We start from the raw sequence: 14946 nt of genomic DNA on the forward strand, positions 1-14946 counted from the left end.
CGAAGGGCTGCTGTTTGCGTGTCTGTACTACTGGTCCCGGCGCGAAGCTTTGTCTCCTGTCTCTGTTTCTTTCTTAACTGTCTCTGGCTCCCAGCTGCCTCATTTGCTGCTGCTGCTGCTGCTGCTGCTGCTGCTGCTGCTGCTGCTGCTGCTGCAGGGCTGTACTTTCACGGGGAAGGGCTGCTGTTTGCGTGTCTGTACTACTGGTCCCGGCGCGAAGCTTTGTCTCCTGTCTCTGTTTCTTTCTTAACTGTCTCCGGCTACCAGCTGCCTTATTTGCTGCTGCTGCTGCACTTGCTGATGGGCCGCGACTTGTGGCTGGACCTCTTTGGCCTCGCAGCAGGCCACGCCTACTACTTCTTCCGAGAAGTTCTCCCTGCCAACGGTGAGGGTTTAGGGTTTAGGGTTTGGGGTTTAGGGTTTGGGGTTTGGGGTTTAGGCTTTGCGGGCACTCCCAGGGTTTGCGCCCGCTCCCAGCGCTTGCCGCGTCATTTCGGGGGTTTAAACACGCTTTTAGGGTTTGCAGCTCCGTCTCGAGGGTTTAAACACGCTTTTAGGGTTTGCAGCTCCGTTTCGAGGGTTTAGACCCGCTCCTAGGGTTTAGATCTTCATTTCGAGGGTTTTTATGCGCGCTTAGGGTTTAGAGCTCCATTTTGAGGGTTTAAACACACTTTTAGGGTTTAGAGCTCCATTTTGAGGGTTTAAACACACTTTTAGGGTTTAGAGCTCCATTTTGAGGGTTTAAACACACTTTCAGGGTTTAGAGCTCCATTTTGAGGGTTTAAACACACTTTTAGGGTTTAGAGATCCATTTTGAGGGTTTAGACCCGCTCGTAGGGTTTAAACACGCTTTTAGGGTTTGGAGCTCGTTTTCGAGGGTTTAGACCCGCTCGCAGGGTTTAGAGTTCCATTTTGAGGGTTTAGATCTGCTGCTAGGGTTTATGGCTGCATTTGAGGGTTTACTTTTAAGCACCCTTTTAGCGTTTAATTCCACCTTTAGGGTTTAATTCCACTTCGACGGTTTATTCCCCTTTTTAGGGTTTAGTTCCCTTTCAAGGGTTTAGTGTTTAATTCTTTTTAAGGGTTTAGGGTTTAGGGCGCTTTGAGGGTTTACACCACTCTAGGGTTTACTTCCACCTCAGTGGCCAACTATCGAATGTAATTATATTTTAATTCTGTTTTATTTTATGTCTATTTTTTTAATTTATTTATTTTAATTCCGTTTTATTATTTATTATTTATTTTTTATTCATTTATTTATTTATTATTTATTATTTATTTATTTATTTATTTATTTATTTATTTATTTATTTATTTTTTATTTATTTTCAGGAGGCCCCGACCTCTTATCTGAACCCCCGAAGTTCCTTGGCACTATTACCTCTTGGCTGGAGAATGGGGGGCCCCCCTCGGGGCCCCCAGAGGGGCCCCCCGGGGGGGCCCCCCGAAGGGGGCCCCCCGGGGGGGGCCCCCAAGATGCTGCTGCAGCTGGGGGAGAGTCTCGGGGCCCCTGGGGTTTCGGAATGCGGCAAAGGGGGGCCCCCGGGACTCGGCCTTTTACGGGAAGGGGTTATACCCTGGGAGGCGCCAGTTAGGGTTTAGGGTTTAGGGTTTAGGGTTTGGGGTTTGGGAGGAGAGTTGGGGTTTGAAGACTAACGGATCTTTCTTTTACTGCACTGCTGCTGGTCTGCTGCTGCTGCTGCTGCTGCTGTCGCACGTAAAGGTAGACAGGAGAGCTGCTGGCGAAGTTCAAGAGGGTTTAGGGTTTAGGGTTTAGGGTTTCCACGAGTTTACTTCATTAGCACGGAATATATCAAAAAAGCACTAAATGCCTTTTCTTTAAAGGTATTTTCTATAAACGTTTAGCAGCGCGCATGCATGAATGCATGCACACAAAACATAGTGAGGTGTACGTACACCGCAGCCCACCTCAGTATCTGGGGTGTACGTACACCTCAGGAGGCGCGCATGCCTATGGCTCAGGAGGTGCATATACACCTCAACAAGTGCAAATACACCTCAGGAGATGCAAATACACTTCAAAAGGTGCAAATACAGCTCAGAAGAGGTGCCTATACACCTCAGAAACTGCAGATACACCTCAGAGTGCATGTACACCTCATGAGGTGCCTATACACCTCAGATGAGGTGCACATACACTTCAGGAGGTGCATATACACCTCAGAAGAGGTGCACATACACCTCAGGAGACGCAGATCCACCGCAAAGGTGTCTATACACCTCAGAGGAGGTCCATATACAGTTTAGGAGCTGTAGATACACCTCAGGAGGTGCATATTCACCCCAGGAGGTGCATATACACCTTAGGAAGTGCATGTACACCTCAGGAAGTGCCTGTACACCTCAGGAGATGCATATACACCTCGTGAGGTGCAAATACACCTCAGGAAATTCGGCTGCTGCGCCCCACAAGGTGCAGATACACCCGAGGAAGTGTCTGTACACCTGAGGAGCTGCAGATACACCTGAGGTGCGCGTACACCTCAGGAGGTGTACGTACACCTCAGCTGGTCTTCAGAACTGCATTGGAAATCTTTTTTTACTTTTTCTTTAGTGCTTTTTCTGCATTTAATTGCATCTCTGGAGTCCATGACGTGAAATGTCACTTTGAATTAAAACAAACGATTTAAATGGAAATTAACATTTATATTTATGTCTAACTCATAATATATGTATTTTCATATTACCTTAAGAACAAATGAAAATTGACATGTATATATTATTATCTGCATTTAATGTAAATACATGAATATATATATATATAGAATGTACATATATATGTACTATAATAAATAGACAAAGGATATTCTTATTGGACAAATCTGGAACAAACTTAATTGAAAATAAATTTTTTTGTTTTCCGCAAAATTCGAAAGTTAAAAGAATCCAGGTGTACGTACACCCGGCAAAAGGAAAATAAAAAAAGATTTGAAAACAAAATTAAAAAAAGATTGAAGAGGAAATAAAGTGGAGATTAAAAGGGAAATAAAAAGGAGACTAAAAAGGCAATAAAATGGAGAGTAAAAAGGAAATAAAATGGAGATTAAAAAGGAAGTAAAAAGAAGATTAAAAAGGAATTAAAAGGAAGATAAAGGGAAGATAAAATAAGGCAAAAGAGAAGATTAAAAAAGATGAAGAGACTAAAAAGATGAGGAAAAAAAGAAACAGAAAAAAGAAATAAAAAAAGAAACAGAAGGAAATGAAAAAAGAAATACAATGAAAAAAACTTCGAGAGATCAAACAAAGAATTAACGCAAAGACGAATTCAAAATTTTGAAATTTTAAAAAGTAAATTTAAGAAAGCAAATAAATAAAAAGCGTTTAAAAGAGCCAAAGGAAGCAACAAATGCGCTTCCAATCTTTTTTAATTTTCCTTCTTTATTTTAATTTCCCTTTTTGATCTTTTTGATCTTCTTTTTACTTCTTTGAAAGCCTTTTGCCTTTTTGTCTTTTATTTTTTAACTTCTCTTTCTTTTTGTTTTCTTTTATTCCTTTTTCTTGTTTTTAATAAAAGTCTCCGCCCGCAGGCCCTGGGCCTCTCCCGCTAAACCCTAAACCCTAAACCCTAAACCCTTCTCCACTTTAGGAACTGCGTTTGCCGCGTCGTTTCATTCAATTTATTTTTACTTCTTTTTGCTTTTTATTTGTTTGTCATTAATTCTATTTATTCTGTATTTATCCCTGCGCTTTTGCACGTTTGCACGTGTCCTCCTGACTAAGCTAAACCCTAAACCCTAAACCCTAAACCCTAAACCCTAGGCCCTAAGCTGCACAGCTTCACTGCTAGCTGGTTGTGGCTGTTGCCAAACCCTAAACCCTAGACCCTTGTTGGGCTGGGTTCGTTAAGTTGAAGGAAAAATGTTTCCTCAGCTAGGGTTTAGGGTTTAGGGTTTTGAGTCGGGCAGGCGCCGTCGTGCAGCACCAAACCCTAAACCCTCGCTGCCTTAAACCCTAAAAAAGGGTTCAAGATTATCGCCATGGGGGCCACAAGACAGCCCTGGCCATCTATCTGTCTGGAACAAACTGCGCAAACCCTAAACCCTAAATTAGGGTTTACGAGTAAGCAAACGCTGAGGAAGGCAGTTCCAAGTCCGACAGGCTATCCGCTTCTTCTGCATCGGCTTGAAACAAACCCTCGCTCCTATAAACTTCACCTGCAGCAGCAGCAGCAGCAGCAGCAGCAGCAGATGTGCACCAACAGCAACAGCAGCACCACCACCATGAGCAGCTGCAGCAGCAGCAGCGACACAACAACAACACCAGCAGCAGCAGCGACAGAACAACAACACCAGCAGCAGCAGCACCACCACAGCAGCAGCAGCACCGCCACAACAGCAGCTACACCACCACCACAACAGCAGCAGCACCACCACCACAACAGCAGCAGCACCACCACCACCACCAACAGCAGCAGCAGCAGCAGCAGCAGCAGCAGCAGCAGCAGGCCTTGCCTAGCTGGACTTCTTCGGAGTCGTCTTGGTCCTGGAGTGGGCAGCTGTCGAGGGCCCCCAGCCAGCTGGGGCTGCTGAGTTTGCTGCTGCTGCAGCAGGCGAAGAAGAGGACTCTGTCTCTTTGCTTCTCGACGAAGAAGTAGGCAAAAGAAGAAAGACAAAAGCCCCCGTCAGCAGCAGCAGCAGCAGCAGCAGCAGCAGAAGGCGGCAGCAAACAGCTCCACAGACACCCCAACGCAGAAGCCTCCCCGCTCCCAGCCGCCGAGTGGCTGTACACCGCGCAGCTGCTCAGACACACCGCCGACTGCAGCAGCAGCAGCAGCAGCAGCAGCAGCAGCAGCAGCAAACGGCGAAGCAGATTCACAACTGATCACAGTTACTATTCTGTGCTGCTTGTTTATTTCCACTACCACCAACTGCCAAGAAACAGCAGCAGCAGCAGCAGCAGCAGCAGCAGCGGGGACGCCGGCACAGCAGCAGCAGCAACACAGCAGCGGCAGCTGCATCGCCACCACCACCACCAACTGCAACAGCATTAGCAGCACGAGCATGAGCAGCACTAGCAGCAACACCAGGAGCAGCACTAGCAGCAACAGTAACAGCAGCAGCACTAGCAGCAACAGTAACAGCAGCAGCACTAGCAGCAACAGTAACAGCAGCAGCACTAGCAGCAACAGTAGCAGCAGCAGCACTAGCAGCAACAGTAGCAGCAGCAGCACTAGCAGCAACAGTAGCAGCAGCAGCAGCAACACTAGCAGCAGCAGCAGCAGCAACGCTAGCAGCAGCACTAGCAGCAACACTAGCAGCAGCAGCAGCAGCAGCAGCAGCAGCAGCAGCACCTCGATGGCTGTCCAGAGTTCGTTGATGAATCCCGGCAGCAGCTGCTCGACGGCCCGCAGCTTTTCATTAATGTCTCCCTGGGCCTCCGCCACACTTTCTTCTTCTCTGAACATCGCGGGGGTTAGCGTGCTGCTGCGCGCAAACCCTAAACCCTAAACCCTAAACCCTAAACCCTAAACCCTAAACCCTAGAATATGGGGAGGCTTTGGAGGGGCGAAGTGCAGTCCAAATCTTAATCTTGTCAGCAGAAAACAGAAAATATTAAGAGGCGAATAGAGAAAGGGCACTTGAGGTGGCAGCAGCAGCAGCAGCAGCAAGAGGAACAGCAGCAGCAGCAGCAGCAGCAGCAGCAGCGACAACACGCGCAACAACACGGGCAACAGCAGCAGCATCCACAAGAGGAATAACAGCAGCAAGGAGAGCCACACCGCCACGACCGAGCGCAGCGGCAACAGCAGCAGGCAATGCAGCAGCAGCACCAGCACGAAGTGCAGCAGCAGCAGCAGCAGCAGCAGCAGCAGCAGCAGCAGACCTGAATTCGTAGTCGGGGAAGCACTGGTTGAGAGTGGCGATGAGGTTGACGAGGGTTTCCTTGCCCTTGGCGGAGCAGCCCCTGAAGTCCTGCTGCCGGTGCCTCCTGCTGCTGCTGCTGCTGCTGCTGCTGCTGCTGGCAGCAGCAGCAGCAGGGGACAGCAGCAGCGGGGGCTGCGCGGGAGCAGCAAACAGCGGCGAAGAAGTCAACTGCAACTCTATCAAAGCCCGCAAGGCCTCCGTCTGCTGCCGATCCCGATCCCGGTCGATCCCCAACAACTCCAAACGCCCCACAAAAACCCGATCCCCAATCAGCAGCTGCTGCAGCAAAAAGTTCGGCCGCGCCAGCGCGGCGCACTCCACGAAGTGCATCTCCGGTGTACAGACACCCCGCGCCCCACACCCCACACTTCGGGTGTACAGACACCCCACGCCCCACACTCAGGTGTGCAGACACTCCAAGCCCCACTCTTCGGGTGTACAGACACTGCAAGCCCCACTCTTCAGGTGTACAGACACTGCAAGCCCCACTCTTCGGGTGTACAGACACTCCACGCCCCACACTTCAGGTGTACAGACACTCCACGCCCCACACTTCGGGTGTACCGACACTCCACGCCCCACACTTCGGGTGTACAGACACCCCAAGCCACGGACTTGAGGTGTACAGACACCCCACGCCCCACACCTCCTGGCTCTCGCCCGAGTTCACGGGCTGTACAGACACCGCAGAGGCGGCTGCTGAGGTGTACAGACACCGCGGAGGAAGAAGGGCAGAACGAGAGACGAGAACTCAGGTGTACAGACACCTGAAGTCAAGAACTCAGGTGTACAGACACCTGAAGTCAAGAGAATTCAGGTGTACAGACACCTCAAACTCAAGGAACTCGGGTGTACAGACACCTCAAACTCAAGGAGCTCAGGTGTACAGACACCGGAAACTGCCGCCAAGTTGAGGTGTACAGACACCTCGACCTGCCGCGGAATTCAGGTGTACAGACACCGCAAACTCAGCGCCGAACTGGACAGACACCTCAACTGCCACGGAACTGGGGTGTACAGACACCTCAGAAAGCCACCGAATTGGAGTGTACAGACACCTCAGAAAGCCACCGAATTGGAGTGTACAGACACCTCAGAAAGCCACGGGATTGGGGTGTACAGACACCTCAAACTGCCACGGGATTGGGGTGTACAGACACCTCAAACTGCCACGGGAATGGGGTGTACAGACACCTCAAACTGCCACAGGGTTCGGGTGTACGTACACCTCAGAGAGTTACAATCTCCAGGTGTACAGACACCTCAAAGATCCCAAGTTTCCGGTGTACAGGCACCTCTAGCTGAGGTGTACGTACACCCGAAAGAGAGACAAACTCGGGTGTCTAGGCAGCTCTCCACAACTGCAGCAAGGCAACTCTTGCTGCTGCTGCTGCTGCTGCACTTGCTGCTGCCGCTGCAGCTTCCTTTGCCGCTGCAGTGTCCCTCCGTGCGGCTGCACAGTTGCTGCTGCAGAGTCCTTTGCTGCTGCAGTCTTTGCTGCTGCTGCTGCTGCTGCTGCTGCTGCTGCTCCCTCTCGGCGCGCGAAAACGACAAAGAACAACTAAAGAGCGCTGTGGTGTACAGCCACCTGATTAGGGTTTAGGGTTTAGGGTTTGCGAGGGCGAGTAAGCGGAACTGGTCGGCGTCTCGTGCTGCTGCTGCTGCTGTTGCTGCTGCTGCTGCTGCTGCTGCAAGCATCTTAAGAACGGGGGGCAAAGAAGAGACAAAAGAGAGACAAGAGATGCCCATCTCTGTCTCGTTCTGCTGCTGGCTTTTGTCTCCCTTCTGAATTGCTGCTTCTCCCGCTGCTGCTGCTGCTGCTGCTGTTCTTCTGTCTCTGTTGCACTTCCCTGCTGCTGCTGCTGCTGCTGCTGCTGCTGCTGCTCGGCGTGCCTCTTAGGCTTGGTTGGTGTGTTTGCCTTCCGGCTCCTCCCCGCCTCGCTCCCGCTGCTGCTGCTGCTGCTGCTGCTGCTGCTGCTGCTCCACCTGCTGCGGCTGGCGCTCCACCTGCTGCTGCTGCAGCTGCTGCTGCTGCTGCCCAATATTCGGGCAGGAGCGCGTCCCCTCCCCTCAATTACCAAACAAAATCAAAAGCAACCCGTCTGCCGCTGCTGTTGCTGCTGCTGCTGCTGCTGCTGTCCTAGCTGCTGCTGCTGCTGCTGCTGCTGCTGGAGCGGTTCCTCAGGGATCGTTCTGTGTGACGGGGGTGTATAACAGCAAAAGTTGATAAACAGGAAATACGAAAAAGCTAAGAGAACGAGAAGCAATTGCTGCTGCAGTTGCTGCTGCTGCTCCAGCCGCTGCTGCTGCTGCTGCTGCGTCGCCGCTGCTGCTGCACTAGCCTCCCGCTGGTGCAGGGGCAGGAGCAGCAGGAGCAGCAGCAGCAGCCGAGGGAGCTGCAGCAGTAATTTCTTGCTGCTGTTTAGAAAGCAAAATTGAAAAGTAAAATAAATTAATTTTTTGAATTAGAGAAGGCTCGTTGGCGGCCTAAAGGAGACTTTGCGCAGCAGCAGCGGCAGCAGCCGCAGCGGCAGCAGCGGCATCGTGTGCAGCAGCAGCAGCCACAACAGCCGCTACACAGCAGACGCTGCTGCTGCTGCTGCTGCTGCTGCTGCTGCTGCTGCTCAGGGAGCGCCACAGTTGCAGCATTTGCAGTTTCTGTCTTTTGTTGTGCAATTTGAGGTGTACGAACGGCAGAGTGAGGCGGGCGCAGCTGCGAAAGAGGTGCGTGGGGGGGTGTTTTGGATTTCTTTTTTTTTGTCTTATTTGTGTCGCTGGGGTGGCGCTTGTCTCGGGATTTGTCTCTCTTTGTCTGCGCTGCATTGGACTTTCAATTTGCTGCATTTTGGTATTCTTTTTGTTTCTGAAGACGAACAAAACTCGAAAAACTCGGCAGCTGTACAGACACCCGGCGAGGCGCCTCTCCCCGCTGCGGTGTATCGGCAGCTCCCGCGCGCCCGCCGCTCTGCTGCTGCTGCGCTGCACTGCAGCACTTCATTTCTTTTTTTGTTGGAACTTTGCGTTTGTTTTTGCTTTTCGTTTCTCTGCTGCAGGCTGTCTCTCCGTAGCGGCGCGAAGCATCCCGTGGCAGCAGCAGCAGCGGCTCCGGGAGCAGCAGCAGCAGCAGCAGCAGCAGCAGCAGCAGGCGGAGTGCTGCGACTGTTTCCAGCATTCTGAAGATGGCTCTCGGGCGGGTGGTTCCGTTTTGCTTCCTGGGTCTGTTGCTGCTGCGCTGCAGCGCAGCAGCGGACCCCGCGAGCGCCTCCGAGGCCGCCGCAGCAGAACCCGCTGCAGCAGAACCCGCAGCAGCAGCAGCAGCAGCAGCAGCAGAGGGGGGCCCCCAGGGGGCCCCCCAGGGGCCCCTCGCAGAGCTTGCGAAGCTGAGAGTTGACTCTGAGGGGCAGCAAGAAACCCATGAGTACCAAGCTGAAGTAACTCGTTTAATGGACATAATAGTGAATTCTTTGTACAGCCAAAGAGAAGTCTTTTTGCGGGAGTTGATATCCAACGCAGTGGACGCTTTGGAGAAGCAGCGCTTCTCCGCCCTCACCGCCCCCAGCAGCAGCAGCAGCAGCAGCAGCAGCAGCAGCAGCAGCAGCAGCGAGGAGCTGGCCGTGTACATCGAGTCCGACCCGCAGCAAAAAATTGTCTCCATTTGCGACTCCGGAATTGGAATGACGAAGCAGGAGTTGATAACGAATTTGGGGACAGTGGCGAAGTCGGGGACAATGAACTTCCTCGAGTCTCTCGCCAGCAGCAGCAGCAGCAGCAGCAGCAGCAGCAGCAGCAGCAGCAGCAGCAGCAGCATGAACCTCGTGGGCCAGTTCGGCGTGGGCTTCTACTCCGCGTTCCTCGTCGCCGACCGCGTCACCGTCATCTCCCGCAGCAGCAGCAGCAGCAGCAGCAGCAGCAGCAGCAGCAGCAGCGGGGAGGAGGGCAAGGCCTACATCTGGGAGTCAACAGCAGACGCAAAGTACTACTTGGCCGAAGCTCCTGCTGCTGCAGCAGCAAACCTCAAAAGAGGGACTTGTGTCTTGCTGCACCTCAAGGAAGACGCAACAGAGTTTTTGCTGCCGCAGCGCCTCAAAGAACTTGCTGCTCGATATGCGCAGTTTCTTTCTTTTCCCATTTACGTCAAAGTCCGAGAAACTCTCACTGAAGAAGTTCCTGCTGCTGCTGCTGCTGCTGCTGCTGCTGCTGCAGCAGAAGGTGGAGCGTGAAGTATGGCGTTGGGAGCGGGCGAACGAGCAGAAGGCCCTGTGGCTGCGCAGCAGCAAAGAAGTGACAGCAGCAGAATACAAAGCCTTCTACAAGGCCCTGAGCGGAGACTGGAGCGAGCCTTTGCTGCAGATTCATTTTGCTGCTGAAGGCGAAGTCGAGTTCCGCGCGCTGCTGTTCGTGCCGCAGCAAGCAGCAGCAGATTTGTTTTCGAGTGTCTTTGAGAAGCAGCGGGGCCTCCAGCTGTACGTACACCGCGTGCTCGTGGGGGGGGCTCTCGATGAGCTGCTGCCGCGCTATTTGCGCTTTTTGCGCGGAGTTGTCGACACAAATGATCTTCCGCTAAATGTTTCTCGCGAGCTGCTGCAGCAGCAGCGGCTGCTGCTGCTGCTGGGCAAGAAGCTGGTCCGCAAGGCGCTGGAGAGCTTCCGCAAACTCGCGGTGGAAGACCGGAAGCTGCGCGAGCAGCAGCAGCAGCAGCTGCAGCAGCTGCTGCAGCAGGGGGAGCAGCAGCAGCAGCAGCAGCAGGAAGAACAGCAGCAGCAGCAGCAGCAGCAAGAGCTGGAGAAGCTCAAGAAGGAAATGAAAGAACCCACTTTGTTCGACAAGTTCTACAAAGAGTTCGGGAGAAATATGGTTTTGGGTTGCTACGAAGACGAAGACAACCGCAGCAAAGTGGCCAAGCTGCTGCGCTTCAGCAGCAGCAAGCTGCAGCAGCAGCAGCAGCAGCAGCAGCAGCAGCAGCAGCCGCGGCAGCAGATCTTCCTCGAGGAGTACGTCGCTCGCATGCAGCCCGGCCAACAAGCCATTTATTATGCTGCAGGAGAAGACCCGCAGCAGCTTCTTAAGCTGCCACAAATGCAGCACTTTTTGAAAAAAGATGTCGAAGTTCTTTTCCTCCTCGACGCCATGGACGAACCCTGCATTCAGCGCCTCATGGAGTTCGACGGTCCGCAGGGTTTAGGGTTTAGGGTTTAGGGTTTAGGGTTTAGGGTTTGGGGTTTGGGGGGTGGTGGGTGGAGGGGTGTTGGAGTTTGGGGTTTGGTCTGGGGCTTGCTGTTGTTTAGGGTTTAGGGTTTAGGGTTTAGGGTTTTAGGCGTCGTCGCCTCCACGAGGGTTTAGGGTTTAGGGTTTGGGGTGGAAGCGCGCTGTTGTTTAGGGTTTAGGGTTTAGGGTTTGGGGTGGAACCGGCTCCCCCTCCCACCAAACAAACGGGAACAAAAACCCAACAGCAAAACAACTCCATAAACTAAATAAATAAATAAATAATTTATTTATTTATTTATTTATTTATTTATTTATTTGTTTATTTATTTCAGGAAAGAAGTTCGAGTCTGTGCAGAAGGGCGAAGTGCACTTGGAGGAAAGCGCTGCAGAGCGTGCGCGGCTGGCTGCGCAGGAGAAGTTCTTCAAACCCTTAAAAGTGTTTTTCAAAAGGGTTTTGGGGCCTAGGGTTTCGCAAGTGAGGGTTTCGGGGCGTTTGTGGGGGGCCCCTTGTGCTGTTGCTGCTTCTCAGTGGGGTTATTCTGCGCAAATGGAAAAAGTGATGAAGACCCAAACCTTTGCAGATCCTCTGCATTTGAAAATGATGAAGGGACAAAAGGTCTTCGAAATAAACCCCAACCACCGCATCATGCAGCAGCTGCTGGCGCGCCAGCAGCAGCAGCAGCAGCAGCAGCAGCAGGAGGGGGAGGGGGAGGAGCAGCAGCAGCGGCAGCAGCAGCTGCAGCAGCAGCAGCGCGAGGACGAACAGCTCGCTGAGAAACTCTTCGAAGCTGCGCTGCTGGCCTCCGGATTTGATGTTGATAAACCCGATGAGTTGGCGGAGTTGCTGTACAAAAGCTTTGCTGCTGAACTTGGAGTCGATCCCAACGATCCCATCAACGAGGACTTCGAGATCCCCGAGGACCCCGAGCCCGACAGCAGCAGCAGCAGCAGCAGCAGCAGCAGCAGCAGCAGCAGCGGCGGCGAGGAGGGGGGCGCAGCAGACGACCTGCTCTCCAGCTTCGACTTCGGGGAGAACGTCAAGGACGAGCTCTAGTTGGTTCCCTTAGTTCTTTCAAATGTTTGAATTGTTTCTTTCTTTCAAATGTTTGAAATGTTTCATTCTTTCAAATGTTTGAAATGGCCATTTAATTCGTCGGTCCAACTCGCTCGGCCAAGCCAAGCTGCCCCCGCTGCTGCAGCAGCAGCAGCAGCAGCAGCAGCAGCCTAGTCGCCTCGGCTGCTGTTCTTCCACTATCACCCGCACTGTCATTCACCCTTATTTTCACCACTATTATTATTAATTTTAATATTATTATTATAATTGCTTAATTGTTGAGAAAAGAAACGAAAAGAATCGATAATAAAGGAACAGCGTTGGCGGAGGAGGAGAAATGCGCAATCTGCAACCTTTACAGAAATTAATGGCTTTTGTGTCTATATGTCTTTTCAGACAAGCATGCAATAAATATATTTGAGAATAATGCATTTAAAAGTATATTTGTTTCATGTTTGTTTCCGAATAAATGCACTTCATTCGACGCGTGGAGGAGCGGCGGGCGGCCAGTTCGGGTGTATGTACACCCCACAACGCCGAATACCCACAGCCCCTGCATGCATGCATTGGGGTCTTTTTGGCGGCTTTGGGGTTTTTTAGCCCCCGCAGCTGCTGCAGCCAAACTAACAAATATAAACTCTTGTTTTGTTCACTTATCTGGCCTTCTTTGCTGTCCAATTTCACTCCAAAGTCCCGGGGTTTTGGCTTTTTGGGCATTTTGGCCTTCTTACATATCCCAAAGTTGGGCATTTAGAACTTCAGTATATGAATATCCTGAAGTTAGGCTTTTAGGCTCTTACAAATGTCTCCAGATTGGGAACTTAGGACTTCATAGATGTCCTGAAGTTAGGAGTTATGCATTTGGGACTCTTATAAATATCCCGAATTTGGGCATTTGTAAACTAGAAATTACCCCGGAATTATGCATTTCTGCACTTACAAATGCCCAAAAGCTGTGCATTTAGGACTTCATAAATATTCCCAAGTTGGGCAATTAAACAATCCCGAAATTAAACATTTACAAATTTACAAAGGCCCCGAAAATGCGAGTTTGTGCATTTGTGGGAATCCCAAAATTGCAAATTTGTGGATGAGTTTGCAAACATTCTAAAGTTGTATATTTAGTTCATTTCAAATTTCCCGGAATTTGGCATTTTAGACTTCAAAAACCCCAAATCTTCAAAAACCCCAAAAGTTGCAGACTTCGATGTTTTGTAAGTATCCCCAAATTGCGCATTTGGATGTTTTTTTAAATTTAAACTTCTGGCTGAAGAACATCAAGAAGATATTAAAAAGGAAAATGCAATTTTAAATGCAAAAGTGAATGTGTGCAGTGGCTGATAAAGTACAAATGATTAAGTGACAATAAATCAATTAATCAATTATAAATATTATTCATTAATAATATTTATTTTTTCTTCCACAAGTACAAATGATCAGATGACAACAAAGCAATTAATTCCTTATAAATATTATTCATTAATAATATTTATTTTTACTTTCATTTGTTTTGAGAAAATAAAGCGCAGGAAATACATATCTGTATGCAAAGTAGAGTCATATAATTACGGTGTACGCAGTGTACGTACAAATGCGTAGAATTCGAAGAACTTTAGAACTAAACTTTACATTTGAAAGCAATATAGAAGCATATATATATAAACAGATGAGTTTGTAAATTTCAGGTTAATATATATACATACATACATATATATATATATATTCATCTATAAATCGTGTACATATGTATATTACACAAATATATATGTATATACACATTATCTATGTATATATATCGTGTATATATATAATATATATATGTATATACAACATATATACATACATATAATGTAAACACAAGTGATGCATACAAAAGCATATTTATCTACCCATATTGAAATATAAAAAAAACAATATTTGCATTTATGAACAAATGCATTCATATTCCGTCTTGATGAAAACAAAATAGTCTAGAAGATTTATTGGAAAAAAAAATAAATCCTGAGGCCTCTAATTGAGGCAAAAGAAAAATCTGAAACAACTGAAAATGGTTTTTTGCAAATCGAGCTGTACATACACCGCGGAAAGCTCTAGCCAGCCTTTTGAATTAAAAAGGTTTTTATTTTTTGCTTTTTTGGAAAAGCACTTAAGAAAACGAGTTAAAACGCTTTTGCTAGAGTGTACGTACACCGAACTGGATAAGGACTTTACATGATGTCAATTTTACTTCTTTATTAAATTTAATTTTATATTAAATTTAATTTTAAGGTTTTACTTTTGTAGAAGCAAGACAGCAGCGAAAGGAGTAAACCCTAAACCCTAGACAGAGGAGTAGGGAGCCCTGAGCCCTAAACCCTAGAAGCAAAACACCAAAGACAAGCTTTAGGGTTTAGGGTTTGGGGTTTAGGCAGCAGCACAACTTTTTACATTTCTCTCTACTTACACATTTAAATGCCCAGTTGTCCGCATCAATGCATGCAAACAGATGCATTAAATAAACAAAAGACGGAATTTTATAAATTTTAAAATTGAATTACAGAATGGGTACACTTGCATTTATATATATATATATATACATATATATGTGTAGAATATATAAATATAATAATCTATATGTACCTATTTATATATATGTATATATACTGTAGAATATATAAATATAATATAGATATACATGGATAAATATATATACATATATATGTGTAGAATATATAAATATAATATAGATATACATAGATATATATATATATACATATATATGTGTAGAATATATAAATATAATATAGATATACATAGATATAT

General features: G+C 48.6%; 2 protein-coding genes across 2 annotated transcripts; one reads left to right on the forward strand and one right to left on the reverse strand.

Moving 5' to 3' along the window:
• Positions 1-4026: 4026 nt before the first annotated feature.
• ENH_00082310 (hypothetical protein, conserved) lies at positions 4027-6215 on the reverse strand (the record flags this gene model as incomplete). The annotated part of the gene is made up of 4 exons (XM_013583354.1): positions 4027-4044; positions 4483-4776; positions 5312-5444; positions 5845-6215. The coding sequence occupies 4 exons, from the start codon at positions 6213-6215 to the stop codon at positions 4027-4029; spliced, it is 816 nt and encodes a 271-aa protein (XP_013438808.1).
• Positions 6216-9064: 2849 nt separating this feature from the next.
• ENH_00082320 (heat shock protein 90, putative) lies at positions 9065-12144 on the forward strand (the record flags this gene model as incomplete). Its single annotated transcript, XM_013583355.1, has 4 exons — positions 9065-10024; positions 10089-11061; positions 11423-11565; positions 11620-12144. The coding sequence occupies 4 exons, from the start codon at positions 9065-9067 to the stop codon at positions 12142-12144; spliced, it is 2601 nt and encodes an 866-aa protein (XP_013438809.1).
• Between the last annotated feature and the right edge of the window lie 2802 nt (positions 12145-14946).

Source organism: Eimeria necatrix, genomic scaffold (genome assembly GCF_000499385.1).
Source record: "Eimeria necatrix Houghton genomic scaffold, Enh_scaff902, whole genome shotgun sequence".
Taxonomy (NCBI): domain Eukaryota; phylum Apicomplexa; class Conoidasida; order Eucoccidiorida; family Eimeriidae; genus Eimeria; species Eimeria necatrix.